This window comes from Suncus etruscus, chromosome 12, assembly GCF_024139225.1.
Source record: "Suncus etruscus isolate mSunEtr1 chromosome 12, mSunEtr1.pri.cur, whole genome shotgun sequence".
Taxonomy (NCBI): Eukaryota; Metazoa; Chordata; class Mammalia; order Eulipotyphla; family Soricidae; genus Suncus; species Suncus etruscus.
The window spans coordinates 41,865,456-41,888,541 of record NC_064859.1 but is presented as its reverse complement, the minus strand read 5'-3'; the positions used below and the strand labels follow the sequence as shown (position 1 = coordinate 41,888,541).

Genomic DNA, 23,086 nt, shown 5'->3' with positions numbered 1-23,086 from the left:
AGTGTGAGGGTTAGAGTCTAAGCATTCTGTCCAGACTGTGGGGGATGAGGGTGGGGAACAGGCTATTGTAATGAGGATGCTTTGAATTCTTTGAAGTGCATGCTTTTCAGACTCTAGAGACTAGAGAGAAGGCATAGTAAATGACCACCATCCAATATTTAGTCACTCATTTATTTCAGAAAATGTTTACTCAGATCAGTTGGCACAGATAAAACTGACTCTTAAGCAGTGTACCACCAAATATAACTTTATTTCAAGTACTTGGTAGAATGATCATGTGTGAGCTTCAATTCTGCTCCCTGTATTGAAGTTGCCTGATACCTAGCAGCCAACACAGTAACACATCCCTAATCTGCCCAGGTTTATTCCTCCAGGAAGGACTTTACTTTAGGGAGGGTCAGTTATGCTTAATTGTGCTCTGTCTGCCTTATCGGTAAGAAATAAATATAATGTATATCTATAAATATGCTTTTATATCTTATGTATATATATCTTATGGGTGAGATATACCAACAAAACATTTATTAGCTTCCACTGATCATCAGGAAACTATGTCAGAGGTAAAATGAAGTCATGGTTTGATAGGGTAATACAGCAATCATGCTAACTTAATAAAGACAGGACCCATATGTATGACCTGGAACAGACTGGTTGGGTACCCTCATCAAGAACCAAAATATGAGGTGATTCATCTGCTTAACTGTGAAGACCAGGACTTGAGTACAGGATTAGGGACTCCCTAAGACAAGCTCTCTCTCTCTCTCTCTCTCTCTCTCTCTCTCTCTCTCTCTCTCTCTCTCTCTCTCTCTCTCTCTCTCTCTCTCTCTCTCTCTCTCTCTCTCTCTCCATCCATTCACTTTCCACTAAGCAAGGACCTCTTGCCCTCCTTAAGAATTAATTCTGTGGCAACCCTCAGGCAACCCTTTAGCTCCATGATGACAACCAGTTTTCCCCTTCAATGCTCCAAACTCCCACTGACCTATGCCTATGGGGTGAAGCATCTTACAGAAGATGTTGGTCATGAATAAATGACCAAACAAGAATCAAGAAGTTATGACATAGAATAGAGTTGGCCTGCCTTCTATCTACAATTTCTAGCAATATAATGATCAGCCCAGAAAATTTTCTACTGCTGTTTTGTAAGTCCAACTTCATCCAACCAGGGGATCAACTGCTCTCTCCAGCACTCTCTCCCACTTCCTCTCTCCATCTCTCTTTCCTTCCTACCCTTCTCCCTCCTCTCCCCCATGCTTAATCTCTCATATTTTTTACTGTATTTCTGAACTCTTTTGTTTTATCAAAGAACAAAATTAAGTCTTCAATCAAACTAAAGGTCATCTAATTTGTTCTCTTCCCACGGAAATTTGAAGCCAGTAGCATCTTTATAATTCAAGTTTGGGGTGGGTTTTTTTTGTTGTTGTTTTTGTTTTTTTTGTTTTTGTTTTTATCCTTTAACATAGCCACCAGGATAAAAATAAAAGCCAAAATTTGTCACACTCTCCACTCCTATCCTGGCTCCAACTAGCTGACTAGGAGACTGGCTGACTAGCTGACTAGGAGAGGGTCTAGGTGGGAGGACATGGTGTCTTTCAGCCAGAATCTAGTATTTTTATATATTCTCCAGGCATTTCTAGAAAGACAGCATCTTTGGACCTTTTCTCTTTGCTTGAGAGAGCTGATCAAGAAAGAGTCTGAACCAAGGTCAGTAGATTTGGTTCAGTTAGTAGAATCTGTCACTAAAGTACATCCTGAAAGGTGCAGCATGCAAAGAACTATGCTGGCACGAAGCAGACAATTTACCCTCTGATATTCTTGGGAAAGCTGCAAGCCTGGCTGAAACAGTTAAAACTGATTCCTGATCTTCCCCCCTTTATTTGTGGGGGGGGATACATACCCAGAATGTTCAGGGATTACTCCTGCCTCTGCACTCAAAAATGACTCTTTCCGGATGGACATGGGGGGGGGGGAGGTCATATAAAATGCTGAAGATAAAACCCAGGTCAGTTGCATGCAAAGGAAGCACCCTCCCTGATGTACTGTCACTGGAGCCCTAGCCTGATTATCTTCCTAAGAATCATGAGAGTTCACTTGGGGGATCAAAGTGAAAAAAGAGATTTCTACAGCAGGTACAAAAATAGCATTTTATCCAATGTCATTTTAATAGAATGTGAAAGAAAATAAAATTCTATCCCATGTTGAATAAAGAAGCACTATAGAAGAACATGCTTGTTAGCTGGCATCTATCAACTCTCCTCACTAGTAAGGATTTATTGATCTGCCCTGAGATAAAAGCTGCATTAGAAAACCTCAAATTTCCAAGCCAGGAGCGACTTCTGAGTGCATAGCCAGGAGTAACCCCTGAGCGTACCGGGTGTGACCCAAAAACCAAAAAAAAAAAAAAAAAACAGAAAACCTCAAATTGGAAGTGTTGTGGCATTGACCTCAGTAAGGACAGAACAAAGGTCTAAAACAAAGCCCCATTTATGCAAGTGCCCAGGGCAAGGAAAGGATTGAAATTCTAACAGAGGTGTTGAGAAAAGAATAAACAATTTAAAAAAAAAAAGTAGGAGAGCCCTAACTCCTAATGCTCCCCCCAAATAATCTCCTGCTGTGCTGAAGAGTGAAGTGCCATGATCAAATAAAATATAGGGAGAAGTGTGAGCCAGTGACTTCTTAATTCGAATATGAAAAAGGTCATTCTAAATATACTATGCTAGAAGGCATAGTTTCTACAAATTAGAATAGGAAAAGTTCAAAGTAAAACTGAGTGAACTGTACCAGCAGATGATGAGTAAAAAGCCAAAAGGTAAATTTCCCATTGGTAATAAATGAAGGGTAGTGAAAATAAAGAGGGAAATTGTGTTCACATTGTCAAGATGGCCAAGACTAAAAGACTCTGGCCTCCAGATGCCACCAGAAAAGTCTGTCATTCATAGCCAAGCTAGAAATAAGCCTGGGGCTTCCAAAAATAATGGAATTACTATATCTCAAATCATTAAAAACACATTCACTAAGAGCAATGGCACAGAAGATAGGGCACTTGCCTTGCATATGGCTAACATGGGTTCAATCTTCAGCATTGCATTCTATATGGTCCCCAGAGAGTCATCAAGAGTAATTCCTTCATGTATCTTCAAAAGTAAGACGCACCATTGGGTGCTCAAAAAACAAAAACAAAAAAATTTAACAAAAAATGTATATTGACTTTATCTTAACTGCTCAGAAGTAAAATTAAAAGAAAAGAAATACAATTGTAGGTGGCAATTACAGTCTCAATACATTGTAAATATCCTGGGGCTGGAGCAATTGTACAGTGGGTAAAGTGCTTGCCTTGCTCACAACTGACCTGGGTTTAATCCCAGCTCCCTAGCTGGTCCCCAGAAACATCCAGGAGGAATCCTTAAGCATAGAACAAGGAATAAGCCGTGAACATTGCCAGGTACACCACCCCCCCAAAATCTAACTAACTAAGCTAAAAAATAGACAATGTAAATATCTTAATTTGCCATAGAAAACTGGCTAAATAACAGGCACCTGTTACTTGGTACTGCCGTCACTAGAATCATTGCTATATAAAAAAAAAAAAAACAGTTATTGTCATAATAAAAAGATTTTTGTGGACCGGGGATCAAGCTCAGGGTCAAGTGCATAACCTTGTCTATAGGAGGGTCTGAGGTTGATCCTTGATATCCCTACTTCCCAAAATAATAGTGATAGAATGTTAAGCTCCTAAAGTAATCTGATCTAATTTCATGCATATTTATAAAAAGTTGGTAAGCAATTATTAGAATTTTTCCTTCCTCCAGGATGGAGAACTGCTCATTTAATGCTCCTCTCTATTTTAAAGTCTACAAGAAATAGGTACAATTTAGAGTAAGAAAGCTAGTGATTAAAAAGTGAAGAGCCAAGAAATGTCGTGGGCTCCCAAATCTAGCTGCAGGGCTTGCATTGCAGATGCAGCACAGACACCCTTCCTGCCCCCACGGCAGATGCTTGCACAAAGGTCACCTTTGGGGGGCAGCAGCTGACTGAAGAGAAGTCTAGAATTCCAATTCCTCAGTGCCAGAGCTGGTATCTTTCAATGAAGTGTTTCAGGGGTGTCAGCTTTATGAAGAAAACTAAAGAGGACTGCCGTAAGGCTTCCCCAAGAATGGGACCAACTTGGAAGAGCACTCAGCAAAGGACACAGCACGATCCCATGGGGATCGCATGCACAAGGTGCTTTTAGTCCTATGCTCAGGGTTTACTCCTTTTCTGCTCTCAGGAATCACTCCTGGCAGGGCTTTAGGGGACATATAGAGTGTTAGGGATCAAGCCCTGATTAACTGTGGTACATATATACAATGGAATGCTATGGAATACTATGCAGCCATCAGGAGATAGGAAGTCATGAAATTTTCCTGTACATGGAAAGACATGAAAACTATTATGCTAAGTGAAATAAGTCAAAAGGAGAGAGATAGACACAAAATAGTCTCACTCATCTATGGGTTTTAAGAAAAATAAAAGATATTATAGTAGTAATGCACAGAGACAATAAAGATAAGAGCTGGAAAACTGGCCCACAAGGAGTGGTGAGGGCAGTTAGAGAAATAACTACACTAACAACTATCATGACAATGGTACTGAGTGACAGGAATAGAATGCCTAACTTGAAAACAGGTAGGGGGTGGGGAAGGAGAAAGATGGGGGCATTGGTGGTGGGAAGGTTGTACTGGTGAAGGGGAATGTTCCTTTTACTGAAGCCTATCTGCAAACATGTTTGTAATCATAGTGCTTAAACAGAGATATCATTTTTAAAAAAGGAGAAAACAATTTAGAAAAATAAAGAAAGAAATAGGTCCTGGCAGGCTTGGGAGATGATATGGGATGCCAGGGATCAAGGTCCAATACATCCTGGGTTGGCTGCCTACGAGGCGATGTACCACTCTGCTATCACTCCAGCCCCTAGGCCAAATTCTTTTCTACATCCCATCCCACCCCCAGAAGGGAGAAAAAAAGAATAGAGCTGAGTCAGAGATATAGTACAGGAAATAAGGCACTTGCTTTGTATGAGATTGACCTTGATTCTATCCTTGGCACCAGACATGGTCCCTAGAGCATTGCTAGAAGTGATACCTGAGCACAGAGCTAGGAGTTAACTCTGAGCACATCCAGATGTGACAGGAAGATGATGACAACAAAGATGATGAGAAAAGAGACAATGACAAAAATAGATGGAGGAGGAGGAGAGGAAAAAGAGAAGGGAGAAGAGTAGGAGGAGAAAGAGGAGGAGGAGGAGGAGAAGGAGAAAGAAGAAGAGGAGAAAAAAGAGAAAAATTTACCTTCATACCTCCCTGTGGGCCTGCTTCTCCTCCAGGTGCCCAGATCAGTAGCAGCTGGCCTCACACAACCCCATCCACAGGGCTCAAAAATCCAGGTACATTGCCCCACTAAAAGTCTAGCCTCCACTTCCTCCTAGCCATAGCACCCCTTGAGTGCTTCCCCATTCCCCATCTAGCCCTCCTTGCCCTGGCCCTTGCTCAGGTGCTGACACTGACATTCTGGATCCTTGTACAGCATGCAAAGGGCTGCAACCTCCTAATGAGGGCTCCATCCAGCCCTCAAAGCCTGAGCAAAAGTGATCCCCCTCATTTCCAGGCTGAAAACTATTTTGAGGCTTCCTCCATTGTGCTAAATAATGAATACTCCCGCCTGACATCCAAGGCCCTTCCTAAGCTGACTTCTGAGTCCCTTTTAAGGCAAGTTTCCTGACTCTTGCTAACATAACCCACCCTGGCCAAATCCTACTCGGATACCACTAGGCTTTGCCAACCTCTTCATGCCTCCCACTTACTGTTGCCCCTCCCTCTCCCTACAAATTGCTGTAGAACCTCACTGTCCACACCTCCTGCCCCTGGATCAGAGCCTGACTGGGCAGCACCTCAAAAGCAGGAAGCATCCAGATCTACCTGATTGAATGGCTCACTTCTGTGCCCCCAACATCCCTCAATAATCTCCATTCACTGTTACTGAATTCAGGGTAATTTTAATTATGCTTTTACATTTTGTTCATAAAGGTCCATGACACTCTTTGCAGAGGTCATTATGGTCATTCACTTCCCATATCACTCAGTGCTTCTCTACCTCCCACAGACCAATGTCCTAGGAAAGAGACCAAAGACAAGGACTCTCCCCAATGTCTCTACCCCAAGCACAGAACCAGGTATAGAGCAGAGGCCGAGGAAAAACCTGCTGAAGTTACTGCTTATTAAGATACAGTCCCTCCCTTCCTCTCAAAAACTGTGAAAGTCTGAGGATTTTAACTAATGCCTATAAGAAAAAGTGAACCAAGAAATGACATTTCTTTTTATATGAAGAAATCACACTTAACTGCAAACAGACCAGCTCTGTGTAGAAAAATAATCCAGCAGGCATCTAGCACGATGAGGGTCTTAGAAGAAGAAAACAAAGGAGGTCATGGGCCAGAACAGTTCAAATGAGGGATGTCCAAAAAAATCCAAGATGCAAAGAGGGTTCTGGGGAAAGTCTGCCAACTGCATCTGGGAGCAGAAGAGGTAGCTACTTTTCTAGAAGCAGTGAAAATTCCAGCATAAATCACCAGTTTCCGTCCCCTTAAGGAGAACCAGCAGAAAATTTGGTGACAGTAATTCTCAGTTTAGCTGCCTAGGAGAACCCCCGGGGAGCATTTAAATCTGATGTATCAGAAATTCAAAAACTCTCATTTGAAAGGGGGTGGGGATCCATGCTTTGACAGTCCTCAATACCCCAAGATAATTCCAGTATGAAGCCAAACTGGAGAGACTTGTGTTACAGACCTAAACTGGCACATGGGTCATCAGGGAACCTTATAATACAACTCCTGATTTGGTGCAAGAGGAAATGGTGGTGGTTGGAGGGCTGGGGCTAAGAGTTGGCATAACTCACAAGCAGAAAGGTTTTGCGGTTTTTTCACTGATTAATTGATTAATTAGTTGATGGGCCACACCCAGCAGTGCTCATGGGTCTTTCTCTCCTGGCCCTGTACTCAGAAATTACCCTTGGCAGGCTGGGGGACCATAATGGTTGCTGGGAATCAAACCAGGTCCCTTTCAGGTCTGCCGCATGCCAGGCAAACTCCCCACCCATCTCTGTACTATCTCTCCGGCCACAAGCAGAAAGGTTGTGCTGGTAGGACTCAAGTTTATAAATTAATGAAATATCCAAAAAAAGATGCCAGATTATTTTACAGTGTAATGCTGCATGGAGGCCTAGAAATGGAATTGTGGTTCACTAGGGCTCCTCAGCCTTTCTATTCCACCTGAAATCATCTCTCAGTTCCCCCAAATAAAAACATTCTAAAACAAAGCCAAAATTGAAACCCAACAAAGCAGAGCTGTTTCATAAAGACAAGAATCCAGAACCCTACTTTGATGGCTTCTATCTTCTCTGTCCCAAGGCACCTATATTGTCTGTGAAGTTTAACAAAAGACAAGCCTAAATGCTTTGAAAATGCTTTAATTTTTCACAGACTGAAAAAAAAATTGTAGGAACTGAAACAGCTGCTGCATTAGTCAGGAGGTATCTGTAGCTAGAGAGACAAAGGTAAGCCCAGCTTAGTGAAAATTAGGGTATTAAGGCATTAAGTATGGGGAATTTGCAGGATTTGGAGCAACACCATCATATTCAGGAGGTTTATCCTGTAAAGTGTGTCAAGCTCATTGACTGCTTAGAAGAGTAAACAGAGAAGGAAAAAAGCATAAAGTTGTTGCATGCTCCTTTGGGGGGGGGGAGTAAACACTGACAAGTGTATTGACAAGTGCATCAACATCAATGCACTTCACTTCCCGAGTTGGAAGCCTGCAGTCCCCAGTGATCGACTACTTTGTACATGCTCCTGGTCTTTCTCTGATTTCCTCCTGGTGAATTCCTGGCTCCTAATATCTTCTCCCAGGGTGGCTCTAAATTCTGAGAGCTGAGAAAATCTTGTCTGGCAGAGCTTGGGAAATAGCTGATTCAAGAGCCAAGCAGCATGGGAACCCAGACAATGACCAGCTCTCTTAAAAATAATAAATTGGCCCAAAAACCAAAAAATAAAAAATAAAAACCTTATTTGGGGCCAGAGAGATAGCATGGAGGTAGGCGTTTGCCTTTCACGCAGAAGGACGGTGGTTCGAATCCCGGTATCCCATATGGTCCCCTGTGCCTGCCAGGGCCGATTTCTGAGCATAGAGCCAAGAGTAACCCCTGAGCGTTTCCGGGTGTGACCCAAAAACAAACAATAATAATAATAATAATGATTTGGGGAGGAGAGGATATAATAGTTATTATCAATTTTTTGGATTTTTTGTTTAGGGACTCTACCCTCCAGTGTTTAAGGCTGACTCCTGGTTCAATGCTCAGAAATCACTCTTCAGAGGGCTTGAGGGACTATATGAAATGCCAGAGATCAAATCCAAGTCAGTCACATGCCAGTCAAGTGCCCTACCAACCCACTATACTATTTATCTTGTCCTTAGTCATTACCAATCTTACATAGTAAGATTTCTTTGAAATCTTATGTTTGGATATTATATTTTATATAGGTTGGATTTTATATTTTCTAGTAATGAAATTTCACCCATTTATGATGAAGGTATCCTTTGATAACTTGGGCATTGCTTCGATGCAGCATTTATAATCTATATTATTTCCACACTATTTGTGTGAAACTGATGAGGAAATATTTAAGTCACCTTTTCAACACCCAAGAATTAACCCTACAGGATACTGTGGTTGGAGGAGGAGAAACGATGAAGGTAGGCTGTAGGAATCAGAAACAGCCAATTCTGATGGCCCAGGGCTGCAGTCAGCTGAGACAAAAATGTTGATTAATTTAATTAAACATGTTTAATCATAATAAAAATATATCTATCATACACAATTTACCTTTTAACAGTCAAAATGTTATGCTGGGGCTGAAGTGGTAGCACAGCAGTAGGGCATTGCCTTGCATACAGCTGATCCAGGACAGACATGGGTTTGATCCCTGGTGTCCTATATGGTTCCCCAAGCCAGGAATGATTTCTGAGTGCAGAGCCAGGAGTAACCCCTATGCACTGCCTGGTGTGGCCCAAACAAAAAACAAAAAATACATTATGTAGCACTCAACACTAAATCCAGACTATGGTATCACATTCTATACCTATTAAACAATAACTCCCACCCCTCCACCCCACAACCAACCTGTAATCTCTCTAATCTGTGTCTCTATGAATTTGCCTCTTCTAGATATTTCATATTGGTGGAGTCATAGAAATGTTGCTCTCCTGTGCCAACTTATTCTCTTAGCCAGGTCTTGTAAGGTCATCCTTTTATTAGTGGGTAATGACACATTGTCCATCTCTACAAGTTTGGTTTCTCCATCTACTGTGGGATTTGAGGGTGTTTTCTTTTTTTGGCTGTGGCAAACAGTGTTGCTCTGAGCACCAACATGTTTGCATTTCTTCTAGGTGTCTAGAAGTAGAATTTCTCTAAGTGTAATTGGTTTGATTCCCAAATTACTCTTAAGTACCCCTGTCAGAGCACAGACAAGCCAATGCTCTACCTATTATTATAGTTTTCTGCTGAAATTAAGGCCATCCTTTTTGTTTTCAAATAAATAATACAAGTACTTTTTCTCCTTCAAAAGAGCTGATAAATGATGTTTACGGGTTCAGCTTCACTTTTTCCTAATGTGATTTTTTTTCCCAAAGTTCTCCGGATTTCAAAGTGCAGGTTTTGTTTCTGGATCTGGGAAATGAATAGATCAAGATGCAGTTGCTATGGAAAAGTGAATCCATTACCATTACCACAAAAGCAAATTTAATCCTGAACTCATGGGTTCTTGAGTATTCTCTCAGTTGCTTAAGAAGTTCAAGTTTATTGTGTAATTTAAGTAGGCACATCTGGGTGACACTCCCAATATCCAGTCCTCCCTTGTGACCCATGTACAATGTCATTCATCTTGCCCCTCAATGAATCCCTCATGGTCCCAGTCATGATGCCCTGGAACTATTCCTCTACCATCTGTCCCTTTCTAGTATACAATGCCACCTTCTTGTTCATATGTCATCAGTCCTCTGTACTTGGTTCAGAATATGTGGTTGGAACCTTATGGCCTGTTTCCCCATGCTGCTGTCATGTAACCTGTCATGGAGCCTCTGCAGGGCTATAACCTACTCTGTCACCGTGACTTTCCTCAGTCTATAGACACAGCCATGTTGTGAGCCAAACCTGTTCGCAAGACACCAGCGCCTGCAAACAGATCCTTCGTGGAGTTTCGGGAAAAATCCGCGGGGAGAGAGTGGGTACACGGACGGCGAACGACGGAAAATATGTTGTAGAAATGAATGAAACCACACAGATAGTATGGGGACTCAACGTTATCAGAAACGAGAGACAAATTTATTTTTTAAGCTGGCAGCTTTTAAAGGTTAGAGACTTGGAAGGCAGATGCAGATTCTAGACATCAAAGAGGCTGGGAAAAGAATGAAGGACTCTAGCTTAAATTAGCATATAAAAGAGTTGAAACTGAAGGTGAAAAAAGCAGCTAGTTTTGGGTTCCCTTTGCTTTGGGTAAAACAGAAGGAAAACGTAATTACAGGGGAGTTGGAATGTGAGGAATGTTTCAGAGTTTTGGGGAAAAAATGAAAATTACTTTATTATGAGCTAAGTTTATGGAAAGGCCTGAATTTAGGCGCCAAGGTAGCAAAAATTACAGGGAGTTATTAAATGGGAGACTTTTGGCTGTTTGATTGCTGTTCTAGTTAGAAAGAATTTACTAAGGCCTGATTTCTAATAAAGGTTTAAAATAAAGAGAGAAATAGTTACAGCCCTTATGAAATTATGTCCAAATAATCCACGCAAAGGGTCAAGTGATTTTGACTGCTCTAAGCGGGCCTTTTTGGCAGATAATTTCTTTTTTGAAGAGAGCACTACACTTTCGTGTGTGCCTCTCCTGAATGGGGTGTAGCACAGCCACATGTGCATGGGTGAGAACCTCTGTCCTACCATTTGTCTAGGCATAGACGAGGGGCAAAGAGATAATTGCCTTGCTGAAAGCTTCCTTCTAGCTCTTACTCTCTCCCATTATACCTCTTACCACTGGATACTTTTTCAGTGAGTGAGATTTGAAGTGACTAATTAAGGGTCAGAGTGATAGAACAGCAGTAGGGCATTTGCCTTGCATGCTACCAACCCTGGACAGACTCGGGTTCAATCCCCGGCATCCCATGTGGTCCCACAAGCCTGGCAGGAGCGATTTCTGAGTGCAGAGTCAGGAGTAACCCCTGAGTGCCACCAGTTGTCGCCTAGAATTGGGGCAAAAACCAAGACCACCAACTACAGAAGACTGATTAAAACAACAGTGATGAAACAGAACTTCTAGAACCGTAAAGAAAGACTTCATCCTAGGCTCCATCCTTTAACCTGTGCAAATACCAAGATCTCTAGATACAGAATCCTGATTTTATCATCCACAACCAAGCAGAAAGTTTTCAGACACCACAAAAAGATCTAGGGGAGAGTAAAAGAATAAAAGCAGAGCCTGTAGTTATTCCCATGACAGTATACTTCAAGGGCGGAGAAACCATGTATCTCTTAGGCCTAGGTAATTCCGTTTCTAATCTCCCCAATATTTACTGTGCCTATGCAAAAAAAAAGGAAGCACAAATTAATTTTTTGGTTTAGTTATTGTTGTTGTTTTATGTGCTTTGTTTTGTTTTTATTTCAGGACCATGGTTATTGTGTGGTTGTTGTCTTTATTGCTGTAGTGCTTTTGAGGGTTTTTGTTTGATTTTTTTGTATTGTTATTATGTTTTTCTTCCTTTTTCCTTTTCTTCTCTTAAATTGATATTTATGGCCTCTAGAAGGACTTCTCCCATTTTATGCTTGTTTGATTTTTGCCCCTTTATTTTTTTCTCTCCTTCAAACAGAAGCAAATAACTTGAACCATCTTGTTTTGCCTCACAAATTGAGGGGGAAATAATCGAAGGTACCAAGACCAAACAGTCATATGAACATTAAGTAGAAATAAAAAATAATCAGACTTAAACACCAAATCCAAAGCCAACGACAACAGAATCAATACTCAATCTACAAAAGCTAGACACAGAGGGGACCACTTATACTAGCAGCCTGGGGGATACAGGAGGGGGATATCGATTCATGGATGCATGCTGGGATTCAATGTCGCTATGTACCTAAAATATTACTGTGAAAGATTTGTAACCCACTTTGGTCATAATAAAAATTATTATTATAAAAAAAGAAGAAAAAAAGAAAGTGACTGATTAAGGGCCAGAGAGATAGTAGAACTGATAGGGTGCTTGCATGCAGCTGACCCATATTCAACTCCTGGCATCTCATGTGATCCCCAATCCTTCCAATAATGATTTCTGAATGCAGATCCAGGAGTAACCCATGAGCACCAGTGGGTATAGCCTAAAAATCAAAATAAGTAAATAAAGTGACTGATGAACCTCTTTCCCACTCTGACTATAATAGTTGTCAGAAGTTCCTGAGAGGGAGGGATAAAGCACACCAGGGAAAGTGCTATGAGGAAGAACAAAAACTGCTAGAAGCCTTTAGCATGTACTTTTATGGGAAGGAAAAGGCCAGGTGGGGCAAGCAAGTACATGATAGTTCCAACGACTCTCTGTCACAGTAGGAGGTGGTCTTGGGGACAAGGATAGAACCCTGACATGAAAGAGGACTGCAGACTTCAAAGAAAGGACGGTGAGGGCTATTTTGTGTGTAGAAGGCAAAATCTCAGGACTTGGTTCCAGGAATTGTGGACAGTTCTTCCCCCCATGTTCAGTCATCACCATCAGAAACTCAACAACTTGATTCGCAATATCCTTTTGTGAAGTCACACATCCTCAAGCAACAATAGTGTCCCCTAGGACCATAGACCTGGGGTCCAAGACAGATGTTCTCAATGCTGGCCGTCTACCAAAGGAACTGAGAAATTGTCCCGTTGTAGTTTTCAGCTCCCACACTCAAGTCACTAAAATAAGTTGTGCTGGACTCTGAATGTTGGAAGCTCCCCTCGTGATTGTCACCTTGCAAATCTTGATTCTAGGACATTGATTCTCAAACCCTGACCCAGCAATTATAGCATCATCAAAGAATATGTCAATACAGGTCTTAAATCTGTGAAGTTGAACACTGGACAAGCCCTTCTAGATGATTTTGCAGCTGGATCAGGCAGGAGAATAGTAGATCATTATTGACTTGACTGCAGTTGCCTCCCATCCCATCCATTCTCCAAGCCAGCAACCTACAAAACTCAGATACAGGGTAGATACCCAAGCAAATGACCTCCATAGAGAAGGGGTTGTTCTGCTCTTGAGAGATAGAAGAAGTATACCTACTTTTAGTTTTGCTCTTGGTTCTTCCTGCCATGGTTGTCTCTGATTGCAAACAGGGTCTGTGCAGCAGTGGAGCAGAGAGGCTGAGCCCAAGCAGAAGATATGATAGACTGGTGGCTAGAGAACTAGAGGTTCCAATTGAGAGATGGTGTGAAATTCAGATAATTTCTAGAGACTCTCAGCATCCTGTTTGCACATCTTTGCTTACTTCCTTAAGAGCTCTTCAAGAGTCTTCAATTGCACATGTTAATATTCAAAGAAAGCAGGGGAAAAGTGATAAAATAACCAGGGTGTGGGTGGGGAACTTTGCAAAGAAATGATTGTCACAAACAGTACCTCTAGAAGAGCCCTTACTGAAAAATGTCTGAGTGGGATTTCCTTCAAATCACTATAAAGAAGAAACACAAAGTGGAAGTAAATATTATGAGTGGGTCCCAGACATCGCTGTCCCACATCTAATCCTAGTTCTTCTTTTATAACATCTGTGAATCAAAGCAAATTAATTAAATTGTAAGTATCTCTTTCCTCCTCTACAAAATGGTATTGTGACAGCATGAATCTAATCATTTATTTTGTGAATTAAATGTGATCATGGCAATGAAGTGCTCGGTATTGTGCTCTTCACTCAATAAAACCTAACCTTCTGCTTTAATACTATTTTTAGAGCTATTTTATAATTGAATTTGAGCAAACATGGTTACACTAGTTTTGGCATTAATATTTGTGATGCATACTTACTGCACCCTCGCCACCACCAATGTGCCTAGACCCTTTGTCACTGACCTTATGTCAATCCTCCTCTTCCTTTCCCATCCCCTGGCCTCATCCCTCCTACTAAAATAGAAACCTCAGTATATTAATAAAGATCTGTATATTAATACTATCTTTAATGATATTATTAGTATGGTGACCTAGAGTGAAATGCTCTAACCTATGACTTCTCATTGTTCCTACTGGAATACTGTTTTAATTAAGAGAATTTAATATTTTCTATTAAACTTTCATCCAGAAAAAAATCATTATAACCAATCACAGATGCAAAGATGCTTTTTCAAATTTCAAAATAAATGTATTTTAATATCTGACTTAAGAGCCTGTTTGCTTTAAACAGAGTAAAGGTCTACTCTTGCTTGTATTCCCTAAACACTCAAGTCAGTTGGTATCTGTTCTCCAAGTGGTGAATCAGATACACAGGGGCCTTCCATATGGAGATACATTTTTGAAGAGATGGATTTAGATAAAAAAAATTATATATATATATATATCACTAGGGTCAGAGAGCTAGTACAGCAGGCAAGGTTTTAGCTTTGAATGCTGCCTACCTGGGTTTGATCCCCAGCATCCTCATGGTCTCTAAAACACCATCAAGGGAGATTCCTGAATGCAGAGTCAAGAGTCTCTCCTGAGGAGTCAGAGAGATAACTTGGAGGTAAGGCATTTGCCTTGCATGCAGAAGGACAGTGGTTCAAATCCTGGCATCCCATATGGTCCCCTGAGCCTGCCAGGAGTGATTTCTGAGCGTAGAGCCAGGAGTAACCCCTGAGCAAAACTAAATGTGACCTAAAAACCAAAAAAAAGTCCCTCCTGAGCACGACCAATGTGACTCAAAAAAGAAATGATAAATGACATCTAATTTAGGATGACATCACCTGATCCTAGTTTTAGGCTAAGACATATGTCTTCTCCAAGCTAAGTTATTCTTATGCCTAGGAACTCATTTATTTAGGCCTCAAAATCACCATAGCAGTTCACATCTTGATGGCTAATTGATCTTCTTGCACCATATTATACATATTAAGCCTAAGTATATATAATGTGGCAGGTCTAAACTGACTCCTTCCTTCTACTAAAAATATTTCTACTAATACAGCCCTGACCAGGGATGTGATTTAGCAGCAAAGTGTATGTCTGGCAAGTATAACACCTAGGCTTAAATCCTAAATTTAAAAATAAAAGCATCTACTTTATACCACCATAAAATAGAAAGAAGAAAGAAAAAAAGAAAAAAGAAAGAAAGAAGGAAGGAAGGGAGGAAGGGAGGAAGTAGTAAGGGAGGAAGGGAGGAAGGGAGGAAGGGATAAAGGAAGTAAGAAGAAATGAGGAAAGAAAGAAAAAAAAGAAAGAAAAAGAAAGAAAGAAAGAAAGAAGAAAGAAAGAAAAAAGAAAGAAAAAAGAAAGAAAGAAAGAAAGAAAGAAAAGAAAGAAAGAAGAAAGAAAGAAAGAAAGAAAGAAAGAAAAGAAAGAAAGAAAGAAAGAAAGAAAGAAAGAAAGAAAGAAAGAAAGAAAGAAAGAAAGAGAAAGAAAGAAAGAAAGAAAGAAAGAAAGAAGAAAGAAAGAAAGAAAGAAAGAAAGAAAGAAAGAAAGAAAAGAAAGAAAGAAAGAAAGAAGAAAGAAAGAAAGAAAGAAAGAAAGAAAGAAGAAAGAAAGAAAGAAAGAAAGAAAGAAAGAAAAGAAAGAAAGAGAAAGAAAGAAAGAAAGAAAGAAGAAAGAAAGAAAGAAAGAAAGAAAGAAAGAAAGAAAGAAAGAAAGAAAGAAAGAAAGAAAGAAAGAAAATACTGTAGCCTAAGGTTAAGGTCTCATCATTCTTTATTTGGAGAGTTAAGTAATATTGAACTCAATAACAACTAAAATTGATATGAATTTAGTTCCCTTTCTTCAGTGCTCAGTCTCTCTCTCTCTTTTTTTTTTTTTTTTTAGGAAAAGGAGGGTATGCTCAAAGTTCACTCCTGCCTCTATGCTCAGGGTTCATTTTTGGTAGGCTCAGGGGACCATGTGGTGTGCCAGGGATCAAATTCAGGTCAGCATCAAGGCAAGCAAGTGTCCAACCCACTGTAGTCTCTCTGGCCCCATTTCTTTTCCATCTTAACAGTAAATTCCATTGTGGGAAAAGTCTACAAGAAAATATTCATTGAGGGGCCAGAGAGATAGTACAGTGGTAATGTGTTTGCCTTGCATGCGGAAGATCACTGGTTCGATTCCCGGCATCCGATATGGTCCCCTGAGCCTGCTGGGGGCGATTTCTGAGTGTAGAGCCAAGAATAACCCCTGAGCATTGCTGGGTATGACCCAAAAACCAAAAAATATATTTATATATTCATTGAAGTAAATTGTTTTTTTGAGGTTGCCCATCAATAGTACCCGTTATAGGTACTATTGGCAAGCCCATTCAGAGGATATTGGATCCCAGCTAGAACAGGAAGGTAGTTGTCAGCTACCCTGTAATTTCTTCGACTCATTCTTCTAAACCTTTGCTGCAGGTACCACATCTGTGTTCCTGTGTTGGTCTATTTCCTCCCTCTGCTGGTCATCGGCTATGCATACATTGTTGTAGGAATCACCCTGTGGGCCAGCGAGATCCCTGGGGACTCTTCTGACCGATACCACCAGCAAGTCTCTGCCAAGCGCAAGGTGAGCAAAGAGTGCCATCACATAACACCACCGGGCTTCAGAGACCCAGCTGAGTCCCAGCTGAGTTAGTTTGAGGCCCAGAAACGCAGGGAGCCTGGAGGCAGCAGGACCTGGGTGTGGGGGGCAGCAAAGGAAGGGGCAGGAAAAGGATAAAAGAGATGAACTTTCTCTGCTCCTCCTGGCACCTTTGAGGTTTCTGTCCAAGAATCAATCAGGCCATGGAAAAAGTGACATTTATTTTGTTCCTGAGTAATCTTTCCAGATTCTTCCATGCATTCATCAGAGAAAGATTCTGTTTTTCCCTGTAATAAGCACTGGTCTCAATTTTTCAATTAATGAATATCTGCAATGTTCAGATTAAAAATAGTTCAATATGACTGAAAATAGGGGCCAGAGAGTAAAGAAGGTAAAGTACTTACTTTGGGCTCATCCTGGTTTGATTTCCAGTGTGCCACTGCTCCCCCAAACACCTCAACAGTGACCCCTGAGCACACTAAGCAGAGTCAAATAAGCCCTCAAATAAGCAAAAAAAAAAAGTTTTTGAAAAATAAAGAACTTTAGGCTCAAGTTCCTCTTTACCCCTTCAGTCTTTTTTTTAATACTATCACCATGAGCAACAATACTATGAATTGCAATAACACCTCCTAGGGATGGGGGAATCTCCCAAACAGTGTTCAGGAGGCTAAGGATAGCACCAAGATTTTCTGCCAACCACTTATCCAGTTCTCACTGCTTCTATAGTCATATGGTGCCAGAAAGTGTATAAGTCACCCAGTGTTGCTGGACCTCCAGAGCTGTAGCCAAAGGTGCTGGGGAACTTTTAGAGCTGCTTAGGAGACCATTTGTTGGGGGATCAAATCAAGATTGGCCACATGTAAGTTATGATGTTAAACCCCTATACACTCTCCAGCCCCTATGACAACTTTTTGGTTGGTTGGTTGGTTGGTTGGTTGGTTGGTTGGTTGGTTGGTTGGTTGGTTGGTTGGCCATTCGGTTGGTTGGTCGGTTGGTTGGATTTGGAACACACCGATGGTGCTCAGAATTCACTGCTGGCTTAAGGATCACTCCTGGTAGGATCAGAAGACAATATGGGGTCTGGAGATAGAACCTAAGTCCTCCTGTGCAAGACAAGCATCCTACCCACTGTAATATTCCCTCATTCTTTGAAATCCCCTCTAAACAACCAACACTCTGGGGCTGAGCTGTCTAAATCCCTTGGGCCCTTCTGATTCTGCCTCCTCCCTTCTTGTATCTTCCCCACTATAATACCCACTCTCTTTGTTCAGTCACTACTGGCTCTGCATTATCTTCACTAGTCATTGCCCAGCAGGATGGCATAACAAACATGACTGAGCATGAGGATTACTGAAAGGGCTTGTAAAACCCAGAATTCTGGGTCTCACTAGAAGGGTTTCTAATTCAAATCTGGTGGAGTTCAAAATTTTGTATTTCTGCCAAGTTACCAAGAGATACTGTTACTCCGAAGAGTCGCAAAAACTGCCAATGTATCCAAAGTCCTTTGCTCCTCCTTCTCTAAAGGAGTTCTAAGCACTTGCCACCACTTACTGTGAAGTGTCAGGGAGGGTGGGAGACAAGAAAACAAGTCTCTCTTGACACAAGAGAAAATGAGAAGAAAACCTCTAACCTCTCTTGCCAGGTAGTCAAGATGATGATTGTTGTGGTTTGCACTTTTGCCATCTGCTGGCTGCCCTTTCACATCTTCTTCATCCTGCCCTACATCAATCCAGACCTCTACTCTAAGAAGTTTATTCAGCAGATTTATTTGGCTATCATGTGGCTGGCCATGAGCTCCACTATGTACAACCCCATCATCTACTGCTGTCTGAATGACAGGTAAGAACCCCAGGTCCCTTGGAATTGCAAGACCATCTGTCTATTTAGCTGCCAAGCAGTCGGACAAAGTGAGCACAGCTGACTGTGAGCTCTGAGGGAACAGTGAGGACTGCAGCAGACCAAGTGCCACTGGATTGCTCCTTCCTGGTAAATCAACATGTCAGAGTGTCAGCCCAGAGTGTGCAGGCATTTTTAAATTTCCAAGACAAAACCATAAAAATCTGTATTTTGCGTGAACCCTTCCAACTCATAAATAAATGAACTCTGCCAAATAAGTCAGTGGAGCAGGTTTTCAAAACTGGGTTGATTGTATGAATTAGAACTGCATATTACATCTTCTTCTTGATCTGTGAATTTGTTCCCTCTGCTCTGGGTGGGGCTGTCCATGCAAGTAGCTAGGCAAGAGACAGACAGGCAGGTAGACAGGCAGCTGCAACACTGGAATGCCATTCCCATGAGGCATTATTTCCTCTTTCCAATGGTTCATTTTCCTCATCTCATCACACAATCTGGACATCTATTTCTTCTTTTCTTCCTGGAGTTCCAGAGGACCAGGTAAGGCAAAGGAGTTGGGGGTGTCTCAGAAGCCTACGTCTGCCTTTGCTCAGTTTCTGTCCACTTAAAAACATCTTTTGTGAAGCAGATACCAAGGGCTCTGTATTTGGAGACAAATAGTCCCTTGAATGTGTTCACCATCTCCCTTAGTCTGCCTCAATAGTCATTCTTCCAAAGCGTCTCACTACCAACGTCAGCAATTTTAAGGTAAATCTCCCAACATACGTACATAAAAGCTGATCTTTCTCACTTAACAAACAGGGAAACTGAGACACACTGAAGAGACCAGACTGACAGAAAGTGACGTTTTAGATAAGTCTATTTGAGGGAAAGGCCTGAGTTCTGAATTGACCCAATGTTAACCATCTGGCCCCAGCCAGTCAACCTCAAAGAACATAGGCATTTCCTGTGCCCACGGGTTCAAGTCCCAGGTCTTACCTTCATAATGGACTTTAAAGCCTTCTGGGTCTTTACTTCTTTACCTATCATTTAATTCCAAATAATAATAATAATAATAATAATAGCAGTGAATGGTACATGGGTGTGTCCACATGCTAATGATTTATTGAGGGACATTGAGAATGGGCGCATCCAGGCCTCACCTCTCCCTCTCTCCCCGCAGGTTCCGGGTTGGATTCAAGCACGCCTTCCGGTGCTGCCCCTTCATCAGTGCCAGCAACTATGAGGGTCTGGAAATGAAATCAACCAGGTACCTCCAGACCCAGGGAAGTGTGTATAAGGTCAGCCGCCTGGAGACCACCGTCTCCACTGTGGTAGGGGCCCAGGAGGAGGAGCTGGAGGATGGCCCCAAGGCCACACCCTCAACCCTGGACCTCACCTCCAATGGATCCTCTCGCAGCGACTCCAAAACCATGACGGAGAGCTTGAGTTTCTACTCCAACATGCTCTCCTAGACCACAGAGCTGTCCTTAGGAGCCGCCGCCAGTCCTTGTCTTGCCTCATTTCATGCATGGATAATTCCCATCCTCTGGAAACCACCAAAAACACCTTCACAGCAGGGCTTGTGAAAAGCGCCAGAATAGTGTAGGGAAAACCTTGAATCCAGAGTCAGTCAGAACAAAAATCCCGGACACTTGGATGTCCTTGCCACTCCCAACCTGTGTGACTCAAGGCAAATCAGGAAACTTCTCTGAGCCTCTGAAATGAGAAGGTTGAAGTCGAGTTTTTCTGCAATGTATTCTGTGGTTCGAGAATTAAGTTGGAATGCAGGTACTCACTTCAAAATTAAAACCTGCAATGCGGCAACAGCTCCAATTGATCTGTTCGGAAGCCTGTCTTTAAGTAAACTCGTTCATGGCCCTGCTCAGATTATCCTTTAGCTGCTGGTCCATGTGACATCACTTTACTTCAGGGCAGAACAGCTGAAAGAACCACTTGAAATCAGAATGAAGATTTGACTCAGTTTTTGAGGCATACAGGGAAAGAAAATGTAATTCTGCATCCTTAGGCATTGCAGTATTTCAGTGTGTTCAGTCATTGACACTGACTTAGTCAGCAACAGTCTTGTGTTCATTTGTGTTAATCCTGGTGGCTATTTTAAGCAAATCAATGGAAGCAGGGTATAACCACTGATACCAGGATGTCAGGAGACCTAATCCATACTTCACCTCTCTGAACGTCTTTGTTCTTCAAAAACAGCATGAAGTTAAGTCACAATGTATAGGTGTATTCCTTCATATTTTAATGTCCAGTGGTTCAATAATTGTATCGGTTTCTTATTTCATAAAGAGAGAGAGAAAAAGAACAAAGAAAACTGGTGATGTCAGGACTAGAGAGCTAGCTCAAGGGAATAGTTTACATGATTTTCATGTGAGAGACCCAGGCTTGATCCCTGTTAAATCCAAGTACCGGTGGTCCCCCAAGTACTGCTAGGAACTACCAAGAGCACAAATCTAGGATAATCCCTTGAGAACCACCAGGTTTACTCCCTTCTCTCCCCCCACACACAAAAAAAAAAATTGGTCTCAAAAAGAATAGAGTACAAGTGTAGGGACTTAACTGTATAGCTCCTGAAGATGTAACAAATGCTAAGACCATTCTCTAATTGATCCTAAAACTGTGAGACATTTCTTTCTCCTGGAAGACTCTGGACTTCAATAGAGCAGAGAACTTTTGAGCAAAAACTGCATCTCTGCATCAGGATCTCCTAGCCTGCGTCCCACCACTGAGATGCCATCAAGGGTGACAAGCATCTGTACTATGTAGGTTTTGTAGGCAGAGCCTTAGCTTTGTGTAAGCCGAAGGTGTGTATTCAAGTACACAGTGAGAAAAACTTGGAGCTACCCTGGCTTTATCCTCTAGGCTCTCTAGCACTCCTCTCCCCACACCTGGGCTTTGCTGGCCTCCTGACTGTAAGAGGGAAGATGGCTCACCAAGCCTGTAGGACTAAGAGCCATGAGCTTAATGCTTTATGTCCCAACACAGCCTCAGGAGTTCTAGCCACTGAGCATGCTGTTTACTTCTGTCTTCTAGATCAAAGGCAAGCACAAGACTTCATCACATCCATGAACGTCCACCATGTGGTCTGAAGAATGAATGGGCATGTTCTGCATCTGTACAATGGAGTGAGAAAAATGCTTCCCACCAGTGTTCTAGTCTTTACCAGTGTTGCTTCCTGTAACCTGATTAGGGTTTTGGTAAGAGTGGGGGAAGTTCTATAGCAATAGTATAAACCAAAAAGATCCAAGAGCCAGGAGCCAGAGAAATAATACAGTGGCTAAGGTGCTTGTTTGCCTTCCACAGAGTAGACTGGAGTTTAAGTCTGAGCACTCCATATGGTACCCTCTTCCTGCCAGGAGTGATCCTTGAGCCCTGCACACCACCAAGTGTGGCACCAAAACAAACAAACAAAAATCCAAGAAATGTATTTTGTTTAGCAACATAGGAAGATTTAAGTAAATTAAATGAAGCCAGCTTGCTGCAGATATAAACTTGGGACAACATAATTCAGTGCCCAAACTATTAAATACTGCCCTGTGAACAATCAGGCCATATAGGGATGATTCCTTTCAGGAAAAAAAAATCAGAATGAGGCTGAGAAATACCTACGAAGAAAGTGTAAGGCATTCCCTCTATGGAAGGGGTTAGAGTCAAATTCAATAAAATTACTGAGCATCTGTTCTGCACTTGGCCCTGTATGAGGGATAGGTTATCCTCCTACTCTTGAGGAGCCTGCCAGACTGGCCACTGATGATTTATTTGTGCTGCTGTGTAGAGAAGTGGCTGAAAGGAGATTCACCACAGGATTCAAACGATTTACCTTTGACATGACAATTGAGCCAAAGACTGAAACTTTATAGAGTGTCTTTTGCAATGAGTACACTCAGATTATTCTATCAATCAGTCTAGAAAAACTGAAGGGATGTAATTTCACAGCACCATCATTGAATATGTAAGAGGAAGAGCAAGGTCACCTATGAGCTTTCAAATATGACAGAATTTCCCCTCTGAGAGAACCCAGCAAGTTGTGTTTTGACCTGCCCCCTAAGTACTATTTAACTTATAAAAATATTGTCAGAACCAATATGTGAGAAACATGTGATTTGCACTGTGCATGGGTCCTATCTTACAGAGTGTTGTCCTGTGTTCATCTACTAGATACTTTTCTTTCTGTAGCAAAAAAAATGGCATCATGCAGCCATCTCTGTCATGTCCCTCTAAAACATGGAATCTGTTACTGGCAATGTGCCTCTGTATTATGCCAATCTCCTCTTCCTCATGCTCCTGCAGAAATGAACTGATGGGTAACATGGATTCACATCAGATCATAGTTAAGTGGGGGGGGGGTAATCTATGGGAGACTATAAATGTCAGGAGTCCTTGCCCCCATCACATCCAGCAGAATGCTGAATGGCTAGACTGCACTTTCTCTTAGAAAG

At 41.7% G+C, this 23,086-nt stretch overlaps 1 protein-coding gene across 1 annotated transcript in view; it reads left to right on the top strand.

Moving 5' to 3' along the window:
* Window positions 1–20,749, top strand: part of TACR1 (tachykinin receptor 1) — a 176,359-nt gene extending 155,610 nt beyond the window's left edge. Inside the window, exons 3-5 of the mRNA XM_049784845.1 lie at window positions 16,628–16,778; window positions 18,436–18,632; window positions 19,810–20,749. Of these exons, the coding sequence (XP_049640802.1) occupies window positions 16,628–16,778; window positions 18,436–18,632; window positions 19,810–20,101 (640 nt within the window). The 3' untranslated portion in view covers window positions 20,102–20,749. The remainder of the gene's footprint in view (window positions 1–16,627; window positions 16,779–18,435; window positions 18,633–19,809) is intronic.
* The last annotated feature ends 2,337 nt before the right edge of the window (window positions 20,750–23,086 follow it).